General features: G+C 45.4%; 5 protein-coding genes across 5 annotated transcripts; all 5 read right to left on the reverse strand.

The window, feature by feature from the left end:
• Positions 1 to 2,012: 2,012 nt before the first annotated feature.
• MCYG_05888 (cytochrome c oxidase polypeptide IV) lies at positions 2,013 to 3,429 on the reverse strand (the record flags this gene model as incomplete). Its single annotated transcript, XM_002845973.1, has 6 exons — positions 2,013 to 2,077; positions 2,261 to 2,354; positions 2,457 to 2,557; positions 2,752 to 2,910; positions 3,127 to 3,192; positions 3,339 to 3,429. 6 exons carry the CDS (start codon positions 3,427 to 3,429, stop codon positions 2,013 to 2,015), a joined length of 576 nt encoding a protein of 191 aa, XP_002846019.1.
• Positions 3,430 to 7,901: 4,472 nt separating this feature from the next.
• MCYG_05889 (MYB DNA-binding domain-containing protein) lies at positions 7,902 to 9,080 on the reverse strand (the record flags this gene model as incomplete). Its single annotated transcript, XM_002845974.1, has 3 exons — positions 7,902 to 8,045; positions 8,224 to 8,850; positions 8,907 to 9,080. 3 exons carry the CDS (start codon positions 9,078 to 9,080, stop codon positions 7,902 to 7,904), a joined length of 945 nt encoding a protein of 314 aa, XP_002846020.1.
• A 6,199-nt stretch (positions 9,081 to 15,279) lies between these two features.
• On the reverse strand, positions 15,280 to 15,683 carry MCYG_05890 (uncharacterized protein; the record flags this gene model as incomplete). Its single annotated transcript, XM_002845975.1, has 2 exons — positions 15,280 to 15,425; positions 15,470 to 15,683. The coding sequence occupies 2 exons, from the start codon at positions 15,681 to 15,683 to the stop codon at positions 15,280 to 15,282; spliced, it is 360 nt and encodes a 119-aa protein (XP_002846021.1).
• A 1,273-nt stretch (positions 15,684 to 16,956) lies between these two features.
• Positions 16,957 to 19,236, reverse strand: MCYG_05891 (CTP synthase; the record flags this gene model as incomplete). Its single annotated transcript, XM_002845976.1, has 7 exons — positions 16,957 to 18,069; positions 18,149 to 18,345; positions 18,406 to 18,580; positions 18,634 to 18,733; positions 18,800 to 18,846; positions 18,904 to 18,959; positions 19,212 to 19,236. The coding sequence occupies 7 exons, from the start codon at positions 19,234 to 19,236 to the stop codon at positions 16,957 to 16,959; spliced, it is 1,713 nt and encodes a 570-aa protein (XP_002846022.1).
• Positions 19,237 to 19,888: 652 nt separating this feature from the next.
• On the reverse strand, positions 19,889 to 21,136 carry MCYG_05892 (conserved hypothetical protein; the record flags this gene model as incomplete). Its single annotated transcript, XM_002845977.1, has 3 exons — positions 19,889 to 20,046; positions 20,123 to 20,546; positions 20,891 to 21,136. 3 exons carry the CDS (start codon positions 21,134 to 21,136, stop codon positions 19,889 to 19,891), a joined length of 828 nt encoding a protein of 275 aa, XP_002846023.1.
• Between the last annotated feature and the right edge of the window lie 597 nt (positions 21,137 to 21,733).

Below are 21,733 nucleotides of genomic sequence, written 5' to 3' on the forward strand. Positions count from 1 at the left end.
GTGCAATTCCATAGAGTATATTCCCATTTTATTTACAGTTTGACATTTTATATTTTTTATTATTTTCTCCCTTTCCTTGATCCTGTGACACGTACTAGGGAGTGAAGGGTCGAAAGTCATATTGTTTGTATGACTATACATGGGGGTCGACCGGATAGGTCTCTCAGCTTTTTCACATACCCACCCCCTCTGGCAGACCCTAGTATGCTGAACTTGGGCTGAGGGTATCCATATTCAATTGAGCCATTTGTTGAACATGAACTTATTCACTTGGCCAATTGTATTAGGCCACGGTTGGATACCATACCCCTTTATTGCTGAACATTGGATGGGCTTCCCCAACAGGGAAGGAACTTCGCTTCACCTTTTTTGCGATTCGTACATTTTACGATATACCATTTTCTCGGCGTAATTGACAAGGCTGCGCGGTCAGCTATAACTGCGCCATATGTCAAGAGACCCTGCCCAGCCACGCCTCCCGGGTCCTTTCTGTTGCTCTTTTCTTCTTTCCTCGTGCTTCATGACTCCTCCAAGGAGGTAACCTAGATTTCAATAGTCTCTCACTACCACCATCAAGCACTGCCTCATACGAAGGCCCGTCCTAACGACCCAGCCATTCCAACGGACCTTGCAAGGTTTACATTATCTACGAATGAGTAGTAGATGATAGTCCACCTATACAACAAACTTGGTCTGATCTCCGAATATAGACGTTTTGTCAAGGTTTTGGATATCAGCAACTTGGAAATACTTTAAAATGACTGAATTTTAGGTTTCCAGACCAGCCGATACGGTCCCTCTCCACCAGAGGCTGAAATTGGCGTTAGCTATCGAGCCGGTATCATGTACAGATGCTTCCTGCTCACACCACAATATGCGATGCATATACGCTTAACCAGTGACGTGGTAAATCAGGCCAGGTCATGTAACGTCTGGTAGGTAGTATATGGCTACATATGTGGTTACCCCCTATGCACACCCGTTCTACTCTACCATAGAGCACAGCGCAAACAGGCAAAACATAGAGCTCTGTATGGCGGCAAAACTGTGGGGGTTCTATACCTGATTCTCTCCCATATACTTGCTGGAATATCATTATCAACAGGAGAAGTCAAAGTTATCCACATGTCCGTACAAACACATTCATGTACAACATTACTCCGCTACCTGTCTAGCACCTAGACTCAAAAAACCTATCCTTGCTACATCCAATACCCAATTAAACATTCCAACGGCATTTTCAGACCCAAGGAAACCACCGGCCGCCCCGGCCTTGTGTGATATGCGTGTCAATAATAAATTAAGTCGTCACTAACTCAGTTCCCCCACTTCTCGAATACCAATGGAAACTTGTTTTACTTGCATTGCATTGCATGGCATTACATTGCATTGCAGTATACACAATAAAGTGGGATTGAACAGATGGGCGGATGGGTGTGTGGGTAGCATCCTTGGTATAATAACATTGCGCTGCCCCCACGAACGTGTCATTTTTTTTTTTTTTTTTTTTTTTTTGAAGGGGGGAGGGATTCGCTTGGAGCCCTTTGCAGCGGCCTAAGTAACTATGTGGGATATACAAGATCTTGTGAAACAGGTCTTCCACAAGACCGTGAATCGTCCATTCTACTTGATAGCGGTGGCGGGGATCCGGATTTTTCGTAGTGCGTATTAGCTATTACTTATTCTACACAGTTTACTCTGTAGATATCGTACGAGGGGTGTATATACCTTGCCTGGGTTGTTGTGCCATGCAATTCACTAACATTATGTGATATGAAAGTCTCCTGGAGTGCTATGCATAGGGGTCACTAGGTTACTATTCTAGATTCGGGTCAAGGGAGTAAATATGTCCATTCCTTTTTTATTTGAAAACAAATCTTATTAACAGGAGTTATTCTACAGAAGAAAATAACACGGGACTATGGATAGAGGATACCAATGTCAGGGAGAGATACAAGAGTATATCAAATAAAGCAGGAAATAGCTGAGTTAGATTGATGACGAATGTGGGTTTAAGGCATAGTCTCCCTCAGCGTTTCTTTTAGTACAGATACAAAGATATCATGGAAAGGAAATCCTTGTGACGGGAAGTGCAGTAAGTGATATGCTTGCGAATTTACCTATACCAATACTCAGGCCTAACGTGGTCGGCGAAGGTCTTTGGCTCGGAAGGCCCGTGGTGGTGGTCGTGGCCTTGTTGAAAGGGGAAACGTTAGTACAGTGAATTGTGAGGCAGAGGTATGGGGAAATATAATCTTACCGTGAGCGTGAGGATCTTCCTTTGGACCAACATACTCCATCTTGATGGTATTACCGCATTCTGAGCAGCGCTCGATTGGGCGGTCTTTGGAGACCTAGTGTTGAAAAGACGTATGGTTAGCAACTATATTCTGGCCCTGACAGTAATATAACGTCCGCCGTAAAAATGAGGGGAGAAATATCTTATATGCACTTACAGTTAGCCAGATGACGGTGTGGGAGTCGGCAGGGTAGCCAGTGCATCCGACGTAGTGTTCCTCTCCAGCAGATTGGACGACAATTGGGTCCTGGATAGTTCCTATATATACCAAAAGGAAGAGTCCCGATGGTGATTAGCAACCTCTAATAGATAGATGTATTCTATTCCAAGTATGTTTCATTCAGGGCTTTCCTCGCGGGTTTTTATTCTTCAATTTATGACATATACGGGGTCTCGAGGCAGAAAGCCCTGCAGAAAATACGGATGCAAGAAGTGGAGATAATTTCACGCACCGAGTCTTGAAGCATCGAGAGGCTTCTGGTCAAAAATGTCGATTCCTTGCATTTTACCCAAGAGTTCCAATCGCTCCAAACCGGTAGATTGCTCGAGATCAGTAGGGACGGTACCAGCCTTAGCACCGGGGGCTAAGAGATCTGCTGGGGTTTTGGCCTCTAAATAGCGAATGATTTCCAGTTAGTTAATTATTTAACCCCAGTATTATATCATGAGCATGTGTTGGTTCCTGGGTAGATATGTAGAGCCTTAGGCTTTTGCATAAAAAAGCCGTTAAAAGGTACACACTACCGGCAGAATGCGCCCGATGATCCAGATAAACGCGCAAAGAGCTTAACAGAACTCTAAGTGTAGAGGAGAGTGTCATAACAGACCTTCGAAGGACACCATCTTTCCAGCAGATTCACCAGGTTGAGGATCCCATTTCGACTTTGTTTCGTCTGTCACATTCGTTAACCAGTTAGTCACAGCTCAAGGCACCCAAAGTATTCCAAATAAAGCTCGATTTGCTCAATTGTACATGATATTGATTGAAATAAGGCAAGAGAAGTTCCTTTGGGAGCAAGAAAACGGAGATGATACATACATCGAACGAACGAGGTAGAGAAAGAGCGCTTGGCGACAGCTCCGAGAGGAGCTCGCCTCGCGAGGGCGAAAACGCTTCGTTGAACAAACATCTTTTCACAATCCTAATAAACCTGCCAATTGGCTTATTGGGCGACAGTGGTGAGGACTCTGTTGTGGTGATGAGAGAGGTTTGAAGTTGAGGTGGAGTGATGATTTTGGACTTTTGGCTTGGAAATGGCTGAATCCGGATGGTCTGTTGCTGCTTAGTCATAATTCCAAACAATCTTTGACCGACCAATGGGAAGTCAATCACGTGTAATTAGTTAACGCGGTTATGTCAGCAGCATCTTAACCTAACCCTACCACCCAAAAGGGAAGTACGAACAACTACATTCAATCCCCTCTTATTTCTTCTTCAATGAAGACAACAAGCCACGAAGAGGGACTCACGAACTACACTAGCGGATGGGTGGATTTTCTGCTAGACTACAATCACCGTGATATCTTTGTAGGCGTAGTTATCGCTTAGCCTACATGTCTGGCAAGGCCGAAATTATACCCATAGAGATAAATAAAGGCTTCAAATAACAGATATCAAATTCTAAACCCCCTACATCTTTAGGCACGGAAATATTGGCGAATAATATCTGCAGCCGAAACGAGAGCTCAATCTATAGGTTGCTATCGTGGAAGATTTACCATCACAACAACTATTTTGGGCTTATATCTTACTTTGAGAAGCTGACCTTGCTACCATACACACCGAATTTCGTGCAATAATCGATTACATGCCGCCCATTCTATCACAACATATCTGAACAACTAATTTGACACCAGGTGGGTTTGCATGTGTGTATCACCCGATTCTCCTAAAACCGCGGATTTTTTAAATCCCACCGCCAGGCTTTCACACGCCCGGCATTAGGAACTTTGTATTCCGGTTCTCATGCTTGTTCCTGTATGACCCATCCCGCATGGAGTTTTACCCCCTGACTCTCGAATCCTCGGTCATTCCGATTCCAGAAACCCATAGAATAGTTTGGGTAACGCACCCTTTTGGCCTTTAAACGGTGCCCTCACTTATTACTAGCACATGATTCCCATATTCCATGCTACATGGATGACCAAGGTCAAGAAATTATGGACTCATCCCCCTGGTTAAAGAAACAAGCTTATGCGCTCGAAATACCGCTACCTTTCGCCCGGGTGTGCTTCCATACCTAGTTTGCAAAAAATAATTAGTTAGCCCAGGACAAAATATCCGAATATGCGGATCACAAGTTGGGGTTGGTTACATAACACATTTACATGCAGGTTTGTGGCCCTGAACTTACCAAAACACGAGTTGTAATATGCACACGTTTAAATCAAAATCGCCATTTAGAATCAACTCCTGCGACCTGGCAGATATAAGGTGTGAATTGCAACATGAAACCCTTTCTAGGCATCATGCGAATACCCCAGCTCGCTGATTGTCAACTGAAATATATCACAGAAGTTGATGGCTAAGAAATAATGTTTCTCCCTTGTGCAACTTCTTCCCGCAATCGAGCGTCGGGTTACAGAGAGTGAGACAAAAATAGGCCCGCTGCGGTATAATGCTTTGGGCCAACCGCATTAACCCTTTGGCTAGTATCTAGCTACCTAATTTGGCATTTTGATTGCTATGACTTTCACCTTCCAGCTCGACAAATGAATTGAAAGGGGCTACTAGCCTGTATTCCCTTGACAACTCTATATCTCCACTAGCGAACGCAGGCCATAGACAAAACATATCCAGACGATGCGTAGTGAGATGTATACATAACCAAACCCTATTCTCCCGAGCAAACATGCTTGATCTTATTATGAGATGATATACCATTCAACTATGGAACTGGTTAATCTCAGCCTCAAGGCGAGAAATCATGCCTGTATCATTTAATTTCAGGTCTATAACCGAGGGCTATGGTTGTTGCTCTACCCTTCGATGTTATTGGCGGGAGCCATTCCTACGTTTTATAAAGGACGCGATCTCTATTGTCATATAGATGGCTCTTTCTGGGTGTTCTATACGATGTGTAACCATCCTTAAGAGGACAACAAAGTGCTTTCCTAGTTGAACATGGAGAGGGCGTCTCCACGGTTATATTTCGCGTTTTATAGACGTGGATAACGATAAACTGCCGATTCACTCTGTACGACCCTGCTTCCATACAAGAAAGGAACAAAAGCAACTTTGATTAGGTTTAGGCGAGGATTTTCAATCGTGGCCAACTGCGATCTTTTCCCGTCCTTAATCGGCTTGTTGTTTTCAAATTGTTTTCACAGGTTTATACTTGGCTACTTTACACTCCATCTGTTTACTGGATCTGGCAACCCCCCTAGTTGGACGGATAGTCAGCTAACCAAGGCTGCGCCACGGGTTTGCCAACATTCAAATGCTGTGAAATGTGTCTCTGTTACCTATTCCCTGCGGTGATTCTGACGGATCCCTGCATATCCGGCTGCATGACATTAAGCCATTAACGCTCAAAATCATAACGGTGTTCCTGCAGGCTCAGTCGAGTTGTATATAATGTGCAACCACCATGCATCTTCTCACCTCACATCCGCACAATATGTATGGCAATTCCATATTACCTTAAGCTTGAACCTAACGATCACTGCAAGGTATATTCACCGCCATATGAAGGGCATTCTTTTTGTCTCTCCTCGACAGAAGATTCACATATACATCGTACAACTTCCGACCCTGTTACTACTCTCCGCCCACCCTTAGAACTATATGTGTGCCTAAATTTAACTCACGAACCCGGTCAGGCACGTCCATCTATATTCCGCATGCGAACATCACACAGCCTGGTATTTGTATCTCCGGCGTGTAACCTGTTCAAGAATCGCGCTAGAATAGTCTATGAGTTGTTTGCTTTAGGGTGGTGTGTGTATCCGGTGAAACTATTCAAGAAGGGTTGGAATGAAGTGTAGAAATCAAGTATCTGTCTCCATATCTATTGAACGGAGTCGCCGTAACCAAGCTTTATTTGGTATGAGAGTGCTATGTTGATCATTATATATCCCAGCAATGAATGAAGCAATATAACCACCGCCTTGGATAAAAAACAAAATGATGGGGGAATATGTAAAGGGAGATACCAGCAATGCGAAGCCACACCGACTAAATAAACAGAGGGACACAACCCACGATCCGCCAAAGGAAGTTGGAGTACAGAAAAGGGGTATATATGCATAGATACAAAACCAAAATCGACATCCTCAACAACGCAGCATCCTGTTCGCTCCCACTTGTACTCCGTCTCTTCCTGCTGACGGCCAATCTCGAGATGTAAGACATACAAAAATCAAGGGGAAAAAAGAAATACACTGACATAGGAAATTAACCATAGAAACTAAAGAGAAACCCACCACAGATGAATAACGAGTGTGTTCCGTATGCTTTGCATGCTAGCTATAATTCCCTGTGGTATTGCAGGAAAGAAAACTAGCCATTATTATACGGAAATGGATCCGATAATGGAAATTGACGCCAACAATTATGCAGCTAGATGGTGCAGAACAGAACAAAATGAAAACAAAATGAAAACAAAATATAACGAGAGGAATAATTAGTAAATAAAACAAGATAACAAGGAGAAATGACCTGAAAAGTAAGCAAAAGGCTATGAAGCGAATGACAAGTCCTCGATGCAGAATAAATCTAAACAAAGGGAATGAAGACGTGGGGTATTGATCGTAATTAAAACCGCTGGAACCAATTTACCGCAAAGACTCATTGTCCGTAGCGTAGCTGGCAGTGGAAACAGAAGACGAGACAAGACGAGGAATAGGATACATTCGATAGGGGTGTCAAAGTGGAGAAGGTAGGAAACCTGGGGTATCATAACGGGCGTATGATGGTAAATTCAAAATTAACCACACACAGTCATTGGTATCTTATGTTAAGCAAGTCGAATCAATTCCACCGTAGATTGCAATGGCGGATGGTTGCAGGAACCATAGGATAACGTGCGATGGGTGTTTCATACTCCGCTTCACTGTTCGGTGTCGGAGGGAACATACCAGTGCGGTTGACTACACGTCAAGAACGATGACTCGACGGGAATCATTCTTGGGCAGGCCCGTAACACAATTGTTTCTTCTTTCTTCTTTCTCTTTTCTTCTTTTAATAAATGACCACACGGCTTCTCTTTGAATTGCGCTTTTTGAGAAATTTCTGTTGGTATGTCCTAGAGCTTAAGATTTTTGAGAGCCCAGAATTAATGCTTTCTCTTAACATCCAGATGTAAGTGAGAAGGTAGGCTCAAGATTTACCCGCCGAATCTCGGATCTTGAGCCTGTCTACCCAATGCGGAGAGTATCCGACAAAATCCCGAATTGAAAGTGAAACTTAAAAAAATTAGACATCGATATTAATAAACGTATAGCGGTGTTCTTTGTAATTGAGAACAAAACTGGTACCCATAGAAATTCTGAATGTACCACGCTGTCGCACATCGTAGGGCGGCTGAAGGCGATCTAGTCCTTAAGGGGTAGAAATAAGATTCGAGAAGCATTCTGAGGAGAATAAAACGAAGATTTCTTCTTAAATTGGCGGGGGGTTTGAGGTGGGAATTTCCGCAGCTTTCTCTCGACATGCTGCGGGAGAGAACCCACTGCCGACCTTCGTCGCAACGATACGCCAGCGATCGTTTTCGTAATCTTGAATAGCGTTACGCAGGCGTTGCACCTTTGAAGATAAAACATGTTAGTAGCCAAGCTCTCAACATATCGGGCACCAGCAGGACGGATGTATTTTGTGGAAGCCGGGTTAAAGTTTTGAAAAAAAAAAAAAAAGGGAGAAGGTTAGAAGGGGACAGGGGGAGAACGGGGGTCAGGAATGCAAGAACCAGGGCAAAAGGACATACTGCTTCATCTGTCCAAACTGTGGCTTTTGCCCGCAGTTTGGTGCAATATCGCACTTGCAGGGTCCCGCTGGTCCGACCCGGGAAGAACTCAGCAATTTGCTTCCATGTTAGATTCCTATTTTCCTTCAGCTCCACGAGTAAACTGTCGTCTTCCGGTGTGAACTTCAACTTCGGGCCCCTGGGACGAGGCGCAGGGTCGGGCATTCCTGGCTGGCCAACAACGCTTTGCGAACCCGTGCCTCCGCCAGGGGACGTGAGTTCACCGTCACTGCCCTGAACTGCCGCCAGCGTAGCCTGGGAGGGTAGTCGGTGATGGTGATGTTGTTGATGAATAGGGGATGTTTGGTGGTAGTCATGTTGTATAGAATGTTGATGATGAGATGAATGGTCAACCGGAGCAGGTAGAAGCATCTCGGAGGAATGTTGCTCGTCAGCATGAGATGTTTCCGGAAGCATAGAGAGACCAATCCCGGGAGTTGTATCATCACTTCCTCCGCTGCGCCCATCATCTGCTCTCCGCCTTTTCACTCCATGCCGGTCGCCGGGGTATGGCAGCGGAAGGGAAGTGGAACTAAAATGAGGAGGCAGCTGCGGTGGCACCATAGGCGTTGGAATCATAACTGGTTGCTGTTGCAACTCACGTACAACGCCGTGTTGACTAGGGGAGGGCATCAAAACCGCACCTGGACCGTGGCTTGGCTGACTCGGCTGTTGAGATTGCTGCTGCGAGGTCTGGTGGTGCTGCGGATGTTGATGCTGCTGGTGTTGTTGATGCGGACTCCTGTGCAGCTGGTGTTGCGGCTGGTATTGTGAAGTATGGCCACTCGAAATGAAAGCTGCTCCAGGGCGTCCCCCATGATGAAGTGCCGTTTGTTGTTGGTCTGTCTCGTATACCAACTGACTCTGTTGCTCCTGCGCTTTCGTTTGTTCGTGGGCGGAGTAATCAATCTGATAGTCCCGGTATGGATCCGCCAGCGTCACGGCTGCGATCCAGCTCTGCTAGAGCTCCAAAGCTCTAGCAGGCTGCTTGGAATTTGCGCCAGAGGGGACGTAATGGGTAAAGGAAGTTGTATTCCGAACGTCCTGGGGAATTTTTCGGTCTTTGCCCTCCCAATTCAGCCTTCGTCCACTCCTGAAAGAGACTGGTCTCCCTATTCTCCTCTATTCCGCACCCAGCTCTTCTGGCCCAAACCCTCTCTAGCACGTACTGGATACGTTACTCGACGTACCCTGCTCGTATAAATGGCTCGATCGCGTGAGGCAAGCTCGCAGATGCAGCCAAAAGGAAGGTCGAGAAACGCCCACCCCACCCTCTAACGACCTTAACAGTGCCAGAATGATAACAATAAGCAGTATGATATTGGTAAGAGAACAAAAAAGGGGGAGATCGAAGGTAGAAGAACGCTATATCAGCAGAAGGACATATATGAGAAGGTGCAGATGTCGAAAAAAAAAAGCTGACAAGCTCACTTCAAAGGCAAAACTAGTTCTGTGCATGGTTGTAGTATTATTATAATTTATTGTCATGGAGGACATCGGGACGCTGGCGACAGATCATAATAATAATAGGTATAATAATAACACCATAACAGGGCATGGGATAGTAATAATAATAAGGGCGTATTAAGAGAGGGGCTTGATCAAATCAGAATAGAGATGGCAGGCAAAGTATAAAAAGGTATTTTAAAATGAATAAATGCGAAGTCAGGACCGGCAAGTCTACTTGTGCCTCTTGCATCATTGTGCAAAATTAAAAAAAAAAAAAAAAAAAAAAAAATTGAAAGGGCAGCAAAGAGTTGTCCAAGGATTGCAAGCCGACCTGTGGCCCATGAGCAAGAAACAACGTTTGGTCGGGAGACGCTGCCGTTAATTAGCTTCACCGGGATAAACTGGGGCCTGTCTGAGAGATTCGATCAAGAAAAGAGCTGGGCAGCAGCCTTCGCAAAGCCTAGACTGTAATTAGCGAAATTCCCGATATCGCTACGCAGGTTCCTTCCCCCATGAAACGTGTGTGTAAGTATATATGAGTGTACACAGTACGTATGATGCGTGTGATATTCAGAGGAAGACCCACCGCGCCACCGTTGGAGGTTTGAAAAAATCCGCGGATGGCTAGGACAAGCTCCACAGCTCCAGATATAACACGTTATAAAAGGAGGTTAAAAAAAAGCCGTCGAGAAGGTCGTTGCTAACCCCGTGTAATGTTCTGTCGTTGGCAGTGACGAACATTAAAATGACAAGGGGTGGCAGTGGATAAGGTGTGAGAATCCCCGTCAGGAGAGAGATACATACGTCGAGAAGAAAAAGCAGCCAGTGTCAACCCAGCACGCTGGATGCATGCCGAGATTTACAAGAAGTGGTCGAACACAGCTCCTTGGAAGGCCACTCTTAATCCTTCTTTTCGGATTTATTGGGCGTCAGACGCTCCAGACGTAGCTGCGGCAATCATCCATAATAGAACACTTAGCTCCGAAAAAAAAAGCTAAGTAACGTCCTGTCCATACGGATTTGTCTGCCAAAGAGGAGTGTAATTCGCATTTCCAGGCTTCTTCTTCGTCGTCTATTTCTTCTTTTCTTTTTCTTTTCTTTTTTTTTTATTTTACTCTCTTCTTCCCTTCGTTCCCTTAGTTAGCTTAAACCTGAAATAGGCATCCAACGTCTCCACGGCAAACGGGATTTGGCTCACGAACTCGATGGGGATTATTTTGGACATGGAACTTACCGAGAGGGGAAAAAAAAGGGGGTGGGAGAGCCAGAGGTTTCTCCGTGACGCATGAGCGTTGAGTCTGTTCTCCGTGGAGTCGGAGTATCTTGACGCGACAGGATGCTGCATCAAGGCTTAGCTAGCTGCGAACAAGGTCTCTCTCTGACAGACATGTATGTCTATGTATGTACGGAGTACTCCGTATACAGGGGCTACTGGCCATGTTCGTGGTGGATATAGAAGAAGAAACAGGACAAGCAGAGAAAAAAAGAGTCGAGGTTTGTTGCTGTCGTTGAAGTTGACGTCGTCGCTTCTTCTAGAAACGGCGAAACGTGGAAAAAAAAAGACAGCGAGAAGAAGAAGACAGCGAGAGTAACGTTGCCGCCAACCAACAACGTCAACCACTTGATTTCTTTTTTTTTCTCCCTCTTCCTCTGCTTCTTCTTTTCTTTTTGGCTCTGGATTTTCTATGTTTTCTTATTTCTTCCCTCTTTCTTGTTTTCTCAGCCCTTTGGCTTTTTTTCTCCTTACTTTTCTACTTCGTTAAACTAGCGGAAAAAGCAAGCATTAACGTCAAAAAAAAAAGGTAAAAAAAAAAGGAATAAAAAAGGAATAAACAGAATAAAAATAAACAGGGAGATCAGCGTTGTGCAAGCGCGAGAGTTGCTCTATGCGAAGTTGCTGCGTTTACCCTTTGCGGTTCTTACAAAGCCCTTCATATACGGAGGAAGAAAAGGAGATATACTCCGTATATACGATACGGGGCCACCTCGTGAAGACAGCGAGATGAAGACCTCACCAGGGAAGACGTCTATTTATCCAATTTTCTCGACACGATCAGCAGAAGGTCTGTGGTCACTGAATATCCTGGCTTGCATTGGCTCTGGGGTATATGTAGACAGCACTCTACATAAGCGTGCATGCAGACAACTCTCGACTCCATACATAGTATACGCGATATCCATTGATAGCCACGCCAACAGACGGGATGATAATTTCTTTTCCAGGCATATTTACTTATAGTATATATATATACCAGAGAAAGAGAGAAAAACGAGGAACGAGCGAAAAACAAAGAAGGATACGGCATCATCCCGTTGGGCCAGATACACATATCGCAAGTTTGGGCCTGTTAAAACCGTCTGAACACGAGCTGGGCCCTTCGGGGTTTTCTGGGGATGCTTTTCTTGTTGCTTTTTTGTGCGTGTCTTTTATGCACTCTTGCAGAAAAGCCGTTGTCGAAGGGACCACCAGGGACCATGCGCTTTTCTTTTAGGTAAACTAGCCAGGCATGGCCCACGGTTGTATAAAGCGCCACCGTTTATCGATAGAGACGATAAGGCAGATGACGAAGGAGAAGGGTTTCATCTTCAACTCGCCAGCTCGAGTCCCTTTCATTCTCGAAAACATATGTGGACTTGTTCTGTTCTTAGGAAGCATCATGGAAAGAAAGGGTTGCGCCCCCTGGCTGGCGTGGATCGAAGTTGAATCTCAATTCTTATGATCGACTTGATAATATGCAATATATTAATGACAACGTATATATACATATTGTCTGGGTTAATAAACTACAATCCATCGTTCTCACTCGTCTCCATAAGCGTCAGTGGATTTCGGCTTTAGCCAGGAAAAGCTGTAAGAATTTCGCGGATAGTTCGGCGTGAGCCCTCCGTGCTGTGGGAGCTAATTTAACCAATTCCAAACATAGAAAGCTAACAAGCGTGTTGCTTACCGGCTGAAGGCGCGCATAACTTTAGCTGTTTGCCATCTCCCTGTGGAAAGTTCCAGGAGTTGCCGCCCGCAGATAGGTCAACCCACGGTATCATTTCCCGCAACGTTAATCAACTACAAACAAGTCCAAATCGTCGTTATCGTATTTGCGCGCACAGGTGAAGTTTCACCACTGGAGACGGCCCTAGCCTGATTTCGGATGCTGCAGAAGAGGCTAGTACGCCAGTCCTCGTGAAAATTTACCTCCCAACCGAATCTACCCAACGCTATCCCCGGTCCAGTTCTGGCAGATGGGTACCCAAGGCCATCGGCATTGGCGCGCATCACTCTCTGATTGTTGGAAGGACATCGAGAGAACAAATCAATATCGTGGGGGGGTGCGAAGGGGGATGAGGGTTTGTTTGTATAAGTCTCCACAGTATATACCTGTTGTGGCTGGATTTCGCCAACCCCTGATGGGATAAATGCAGATTATTCGAACTTTTTTAATTAATTTGGTGCCGACTGACTCGTTCGAAAAATGGGGGAAAAAAGAAAAGAGAGACAGGTTGCTGGTTACCGGTTGATTCCCGAGCTTCAACGCGAGTTCCATAGGCGATCCAAATTCTTGCCGGAACCCGTTGTCATCTCGAAAGAGAGGAGGAGAGAGCCAATGTTCAAAATCTGACAAAAAAAAAATCAGAATGGTGGAGGAGAAATTCGTAGATAATGTCCGGCAGGCTCCGCTTGATTGGCAAAATTACATCCTCCTGAAGGCAAGGGTGTCGGCCTAGAACGTTATTGCGTGATATATTCAGCAGCAACTGCCACCACATGCAAAAGGAAAGGTTTGGAGTACAAGCAAGAATGAGGGAGATGTAAGTATTCCCAGAAGTCGAGACAGGTCAGCCAGCCATCCATAATCATCCTATTCCCCACCATGGAGGGAAGACGGACCAGCCACCTAGTTGCATAGCGCCGACCCAGCAAGAGCACAAGGACGAGAAGAGGGAACTCCGTACACCGCAAGAAAGTAAAATATCAGTTTTCGATACCGGCATCTGTACGGACCGAGCAAGTGTACGGAGTACAACCTCTTGATCCCACTTCGGCTTGCCCTGCAGTGATTGTCAGTATGGACCAGTTCCCCGTCAGCAGCCAATGGCAGAATCAACAGATGCAAGGGGCCTTTCAAGGAACTTTAGGCCCATCCACGTTGAACCTTGGCTCAACGGGAAGGGATAAAACGGAGGAAGGAATATGCTCCGCCTGCCGATATGGCGGCAAAAAAGAAAAGGAGAAGAATACATATGTAATATGCTTCACGAGCCAAAGATGATCGACTTTCACTGCATCCATAGACTTTCAAGCGAGGCTGGAGTACGGAGTATACCTCCAGTGCTAATTTCAGACCGTTTTGAACTAACTCCTTTTAGAGCTTTCATAGACCTTCGGCGACTCAAGGGAGTTATATGACGTATGGGTGCTTCTTTTCTTCTCTCTTGCTCTCTCTTTCGTGTGTATTTGTGTATCCTGGGATACATAAAGAGAGGAGAAGAAGGGAGGATAGCTACCAGGCGATCATAGCTGTCGATAAGGCATCTCCTACATCCCGAATAATCAGCCTGGCCTCAAGTTAGGGGTGTATATTTTTGTATACATGTATCTCCACTCGGGCTTTGCAGTATTTGGAGATGTCGCGCATGACAGAACAAAGATCTATTTATGCTTGATGGCGTTTGCATCCTGGGAAAACAGCCTTGGGGGAATCGAGAAACTCTGTGTCGAGCGAAATGCTCCCGATTGCAGGGCTTTGAGGGTCGCGATATCATGGCGTGTCCTTCATAGCCCTCTCTCTCTCCGTCTTAGGTGGCGTGGATACGTCCAGGCTTTAGCCTCATCGTGAAATCCAAGTTATTTCATCAGGTATTATTATCAGTATAATATATGTATATTCGAATATACAAACGAGCCGATTCGTCCCTTACTTTTCTCTCTCTTGCTACTGGCAACGTCAAGATGTTTGTTTTTTGGTTAACTAGTGATTACATAAGCCAGCGTGATAGGATGTATAAAAGTTGTTGTTCAGCAATTTCCTGTCTTTTGCTTGAGCTCGACGATAACAACTGGATTATATGTCTGAGGAGTCAAGGATAGTTCAGACGGCACGTCCATGCGAGAATGAGCTATGTCAATTGATCAACTATCGTGCATTGAGAGAGAACTGCACAGTCAAGCTTCATGTGATTCAACCATGGTTGAACGCCGAGCGGCTGTGTCGCTAAAAACAAACCCCTTGGCTATTAATAGGGACCGAATTCTCTTTCTGGCTTTCTAAACAAAGTATGTGAATACGCTGAAGGACCATTCTTGCTTGTTGCTTGTTCCCTGAATCTCCCGGAGGCTAGGATGACGGGCAAAAAAGGGAGGGAATAACGTCTTTGCCCAGCCTTCATGACCATGGTTTTGAGAGAAATGCTGTCATGCAGGTACCAGGATGCCTGCTACCAATCCAACCAGCTCACAGCATTCAAAGAGATCTTTGCATCTTTCACACGTATCCACTCCTCCAGGCAGACATAACAAGGCGTTGATTAACGGTTTTCGCCGCTTATCTACTAAGTCACAATTTCTTCTCCTTTTTAGATGGAGACAAGAACTCGAAGGTTCGAGCTGCCGCATCCTGTCAACCAAATAATATGGAGACTCGGAATGCCAACTCTAGACAAGCCCTGCCGGCTCCGCCGACCTACCAGATGGCGCAGAAGAAGCCTTGCCCATGCTTCAGCTGTTGGCACAACCAAGTAAGTGTACGCGGAAGGCCGTCTATACTAACCTGCTTTGTCAACCCAATGCGTGCTTTAACCCCAACCGAACGGACTGATTTGGCGTACCTGGCAAACGCACTTGTCGAAAGAGGAAAGCTATAGCTTCCCATGTTCATATAAACGGAGAAAGCAAGATGGCGAAGCCTTGAACTTAACCTGCCCCTGACCTGACCTGCAGACGGGATGAAGATAAGATCGAGGGAACAAAAATGCTCCATTACTCGGCTTTCAACCGATCATTTTTGACGTTCAAATTGGTTCCAGTTATCCTCCACTCAACCCATGCCAACCACACAGCCCTCTCCAGTTTCAAGGCAGTTTACTGCTTCCATTTCCGCCTTCACAGGATTCAGCTGAGATGTCCGCGTTACATAGTACGTACATGTGGTTAGATGTACATTGTAGTTTAATTCCCCACCTGGCTATCTTTCTTATGTGCATAAAAAGGATTCAAGGCCTTCCTTCCCCCCCGGTCCCCTTCCCCCCACCCCCAAGGCCTACTTGCAGGGTTCAGGGTGCGAGCACAGCTACTGTTAATTTCACAATGTCTAATTAACCCTTCCAAAACTCTCATACCTTGGACAATCCAGGAGGGTCTCCGAACATCTCATCACTCATTACTAAGTATGGGGAAAACTCCGTACGCCTATTGTATTCGTTTCTCTCCAGAGCATCTTCGGACTCCGTCCACCTCTCGTTTTCGTGATCCTCTCTCTGCTCTTCCTCGAAACCCAAAATTAAGGTTGCTTCTTTTAACCATCTCCTCACCCCATTGGCGTGGGATTGTCCGGATGCAAAGGCGAACGAGAATCAGTTGAATTTAATTTGATAAACCAGTGAGTACGACGTAATTCCAGACAACCCCACGTGATATCTGCCACATGGCGACCGTTTAACTAGCCAAACTCTCACCAGCACTCAATTCCTTGTATATTCGGAGGATGCCGAACTTGTTCGTCTTTATTCGGATCAGCTAAAAAAAAGGCTTTTTATGAGGAATTTGTTGGGCAATATACGAATGCAGGGTGCAAAAGGGTGAAGAAAAAATCGCTCTTTGTGCCAGTAATATTTGTATTTGCCAAATATTAATATATGGAATATATAACTATGGACTTTATATATTATGTACTTTAGTTACCCATACCTCAGAGAGCTCCGTTTTTTATGTATCAAAAGCTAGGTTAGGTTAGTAGTAGGCTTGTTCAAAGCTTGATCGGCCCTAATGCGTTAAAGGTCGACGGACAAAACATAGTATATCTTCACCAGAAACTTCAAAAAGCCAACAAACTAAGGCCTCCATCATCTTAGCGCATAGACTTTTTATTTTCGTTTTCTCCTCCTGTCTAACTTTTTGGTTGCCGTTTCTTCTTTTGAATTCAGTTCGTGAAATGAAAGTAAATACACGAGCATTCATAAATTTGTTCATACATAGTAAAACATCTTTCAAGGACAGGATCCAGAGAAATGTAGAAGCGATGTATTATACTATTTTTAAATCGCGATGTTAGCAACACCACTGGCCAAATCTCCCCCGCAGGCTTGAGATTTCATGATTTCGTCAAAAACACCGGCTGCAGTGGCAACAAGGCCGAGGAATGGTTTGCTAGGAGCGAGCACACGGGACAAATACTCTGGGTGGAATTGAACCCCAACGAACCAAGGGTGGCTCTTGAGTTCGATAATCTCCATACGCTCCGCCTTATCATCCTTACCGATGAAGTGTAGTCCACCTTTCTGAAGAGTATCAATGTATTCGGGATTGACTTCATAACGGTGACGGTGGCGCTCATCAATAGAAGCACGATCAAGCCCATACAGCTTTCGGAGCTTAGACCATTCGCTACCGTCCTGGAAGATAGTTGGCCTAGATCCAAGGCGCATGGTACCGCCAAGGTTGACCTGATCAATTTCAGGCATGAACACGATCACAGGATCAGAAGTGTGGTCGTCAAATTCGATAGAACTAGCGTGAGAAATACCGCAGACGTTACGGGCATACTCTATGACAGCTATCTGCATGCCGAGACAGATACCAAGATACGGTTTGCCCTTAGTACGGGCCCAGTGAGCAGCAGCAACCATACCTTCAGTGCCACGGGTGCCAAAGCCACCAGGAACAAGGATGCCATCAGCAGTGCACATATCATGCCAGGCCTTGTGGAATGCTTCCGGGTTTGTCTCAGAAACTGCCTTCTCGAGATTAGAAGAGTCAATCCAGGTGATCTTAAGTTTTCGGCGGCAAGCCATGGCAGAGTGTTCCAAGGATTTGATGACCGAGAGATAAGAGTCGTGGAGACTAGTGTACTTGCCAACAAGGGCAATGTTGACAGTGTTATAGACATGCTCTTGAGAGGTTGTGAGAGCTTTCCACTGTTTCCAAGTGTTCTGGCCCTTGTCTATAAAAGTTTGAGGAATGGTCAAGTCAGAAACCTTGAGAATATCACGAAGCTGGCTGAGAAAGCCTTGCTGTTCTAGAAGCAAAGGGACATGATACGTGGAAGCAACATCATGAACGCCAATAACTTGCTCGGGTTCAACCTGACAAAACATGGCAATCTTATCAGTGGTAGCCTTGTCAAGGGCCCTCTCACAGCGGCAGGCAATCTAGTGTTCATTTCGTAGTTAGCAAATTGACGAGGTAGTCTAGTACGTATCTCAATTCATCACTCTCTGAGTTACATACTAAATCGGGGCTCAAACCGGCTGAGCGCGCATCCCGTATAGCCTGCTGCGTGGGTTTGGTCTTCAACTCCCCATGAATGACAGGGACAAGCGAGACATGAATTTGGAGGAAATTGTTTTTTCCAACACGACGGCGTAGCTGACGCATAGCCTCAACAAACGGTGCGCTCTCGATGTCGCCAAGCGTTCCACCAAGCTCTGTATTCAATCTGGCTTCAGCAATTGCTTCTTGTGACGTTTGCTATTCTTTGGACATACCGATAACGCAGACATCAGGCTCCTCGTTGCTGTCATCAGCAGGAGTTCTAGCTACACGCTCTATCCAATCTTGGATAGCGTCTGTGAGGTGAGGAACAATCTGGACCGTGCGGCCAAGGTAGTCCCCTCGCCGCTCCTTTTCAATAACATGCTTATACATCTTCCCGGTGGTGATCTATGCATAATTAGCATATTTCCAGCACCGTAAAATTCAAACAACAGGCTCACGTTATTATCCCGAGAGAGAGTAACATTCAAATATCTCTCATAGTTTCCAAGATCTAGATCAGCCTCCCCGCCATCATTCAACACGAAAACCTCGCCGTGTCTAGTTGTTATTGATCAGATAATTGAGTCCAAAATATGAGACGTTGGAACAAGGCTCATTGCATACTCTGTAGGCGCCATAGTCCCGGCATCGACATTCATGTAGGGGTCGATCTTGATAGAGGTAACGTGCATAGATAGTTAGAACTAGTAACCAATAGCGCTATTAACAAGGTTACTACTTATCTTGAGGCCATCGGTCTTCAAAAGAAGCCCACTGGAAGAAGCTGTATTAAAGACATTACAATGTCAGGACATATATTCGGTATAGAGATTTCTCTGTTGGAGTTTTTCCAAAACAAGGCTTTGATATATCAGATGCAATGCCTACCAATTACGCCCTTCCCGATGCCACTGATCACACCTGTATAAATATAAAGATATTAATCAAACAGTTTCTTATAAAATATCAAATTCCTCTCCAGATTCCTTATACATGGGGCGCGAGCAAAAAGTTGAAGTCATCATTGCTTGCTTACCTCCAGAAACAAGAACGTATTTCATCGTGCCGGTTAGGTATGAGGAAGAGGAAAATCTGTGTATACTCGGAAGTACAGAAGCAAAGGTACAGAATAACTACTTATATTCAACTGTAAACGTAGGGGCCCCTTTCCTGGCTTCTGCCAGGGGGGAGGAGGAAAAGAGAAAAAGGGGAGAGAGGGAAAAAAAATCGAAGGCGCGGAACTTCTTTTAGTGGGATGGGCGGCTTTCGCGTCGCCGCCTTTTTTACACTTTTTTTTTTCTGCCAATAACTCAAACGCGCGCCCGATACGGTTTAGCGCCAGCCGCGACAGGCAGGACAGCACGTGATATCACTTTCTACTGAGACGACAAGATCATAATGCTAGAGACAAGAAGTTTGTGTGATGAAACGCAATTATATAGGTATTAATGGGCTAAACTAGCGGATTCCTATCGATAATGAATAGGCTGGCGATCATTGACGATTCCCTACTGGAGCAGACTTGTTTCCAGTTATCAACCTTGACAAATTCCTCGATAGTATTACCAGCTAGTTGAAGGCATCGAATTCCCGTATCCGCCATTTTTTGGGTCAAGCAACTGCCCTTACTATCGGTTCCTTTGCTCTTATCACCAGTATCACCGCTAGATGCGTCAGTGCAATACTTACTCCAATCGTTCTCAACTGTATTATTTATAATTTCTCGTCCATGTAAGAGAAGGGATGATCGGAATACACGACCAGCGTGGGAAGATGCAGGAGGGGGCGAGGATGATTCCAGTTGCATCTTGCGATCACCAGAGCCAGGAGGATGAGCAGTGTAAAGTTGCCATGCAGCCCCAGCGGATCGACTGTGCCTTGAGTATGAGGAACAAAGCCCCTCGATAAGTGCAAGAATGCCGTCCTGGATTGTCGTGAATTGCTCACCACAATATCCCCATGCTATGTAGTATAAATGGAGGTGGGCAAGGAGCTGTGCCATGTCTCCGTTAACACCTCTTCCGGGGCCTGAGAACTCAAAATCAATAACTCCGAGTTTAGGAAACTTAGCGGCCGCTGGCGAAGATTCAATGAGAATGCCTCCTGGCCATAGATCTCCGACATTGAAACACTGTTCTCCATCCCATACCGCCTCGCGGTCAAAGTCTTCTTCAACAACTTGACCTAGCTTCTCTGCGTCAGCGCAGTTGAACTGGCCAAGGTACGGTTTCATAGTCGACACTGCTGCTCTTCGAACTACTTCCTTCATACTACTATTATCGAACCGGGTCAGCTTGGGATCGGTGCCATGTGGTTTGATCAGATTCAGCGTCCCCTCAGCATGAAGATCGGCGAAAAATTGGCCGAACGTCTTGCCAATAGAAAGGCATAGATGGTGATCTTCTAGGATATAATTCCCAGGGAGTGACGGCCAGGCAGGGAGGTGAGACGATAGCCACGAAATTGAAAGAAGGTCTGATAGTGGCGGCAGGGTGCCTAGATCCTCGAGAACTAGGATATGTAATTCTTCATCATGATATACAAGCCCCGGGACTCGAACAGATGTCTTTTTAAGGATAGGCACTAGCGGCCCATCTGGTTCGGAGAATAACGCAAGGGCATTTTTTTCAACATTCTACAACTTTGTAAGCATAAATGTAACAGTCATTTAGATGTAGTAAAGAGAGAGTGGCATTGTATCAATAGCGGCTTTACCTGTCTGGCCTGGTCGAATGGCGCGGCTTCACCCACGCTTGCTACAAAGGGCGGTGCGTATTTCAATATCAGACTCTGGCTGTTACCGAACCGACCAGCCTTGCCAGCTGCTACATAAAGGCTCTCCTCATTTTGGCTCTTCGAAGCGCGGACAGTAAGGTTGACAAGACCACCTGTAAGGCGTTTGACTGTCCAGGTGTTCTGGGGATCGAGTTGCTTGAAGTAGGAATCGAAATCAAACGACATATCTCCTAGTAGAGAGTAGACAGGTTTGGCGCAGGTATGCAGCGATTTTGCCTGCTAAACGAACAAGCTGTGTCAATTCAAGAAGTAGTAGATTATTGTCTACGTTTCCGTTTTTGAGAATAACACTTGAGTGGGCGATGATGAATCGTTATTTATGCAACGCAAGCAGAATCCATGTTGGATCACGGTCGATCAATGCTTGTCACGACTTGCACACTAGATATCGCCTCATGTTTCCTATTGGGCGTGAGGCCTTTATTTCTTTGGTCAGTGTCCGGGAATATGTACATAGCAAGGTCCCTCCCTCGAAGGGCGTACATGGCTGCTTGTCGGAGACCACATACGGCTAGAGGCCATAGGCTGGAAATTGGGCGAGCAAGACATAAGAGATACTGCAAGAGCACACGCTGGCGGACCAATCTTAGTGAATTATATTAAGTACAGTTAACAGCATGTCTCAATTCTGCATATCCTTATTTTCCTTTGCTCGCGAAATATAGAGAATGCCCCAAAATAAAATCATACAGCAGCTCCATAACATACATATCCTCAGAATTGGATGAAATCCCGAGGAGTCATAGGAAAAAAGAGAATGAA

Source organism: Microsporum canis, genomic scaffold (genome assembly GCF_000151145.1).
Source record: "Microsporum canis CBS 113480 supercont1.5 genomic scaffold, whole genome shotgun sequence".
Classification (NCBI taxonomy): domain Eukaryota; kingdom Fungi; phylum Ascomycota; class Eurotiomycetes; order Onygenales; family Arthrodermataceae; genus Microsporum; species Microsporum canis.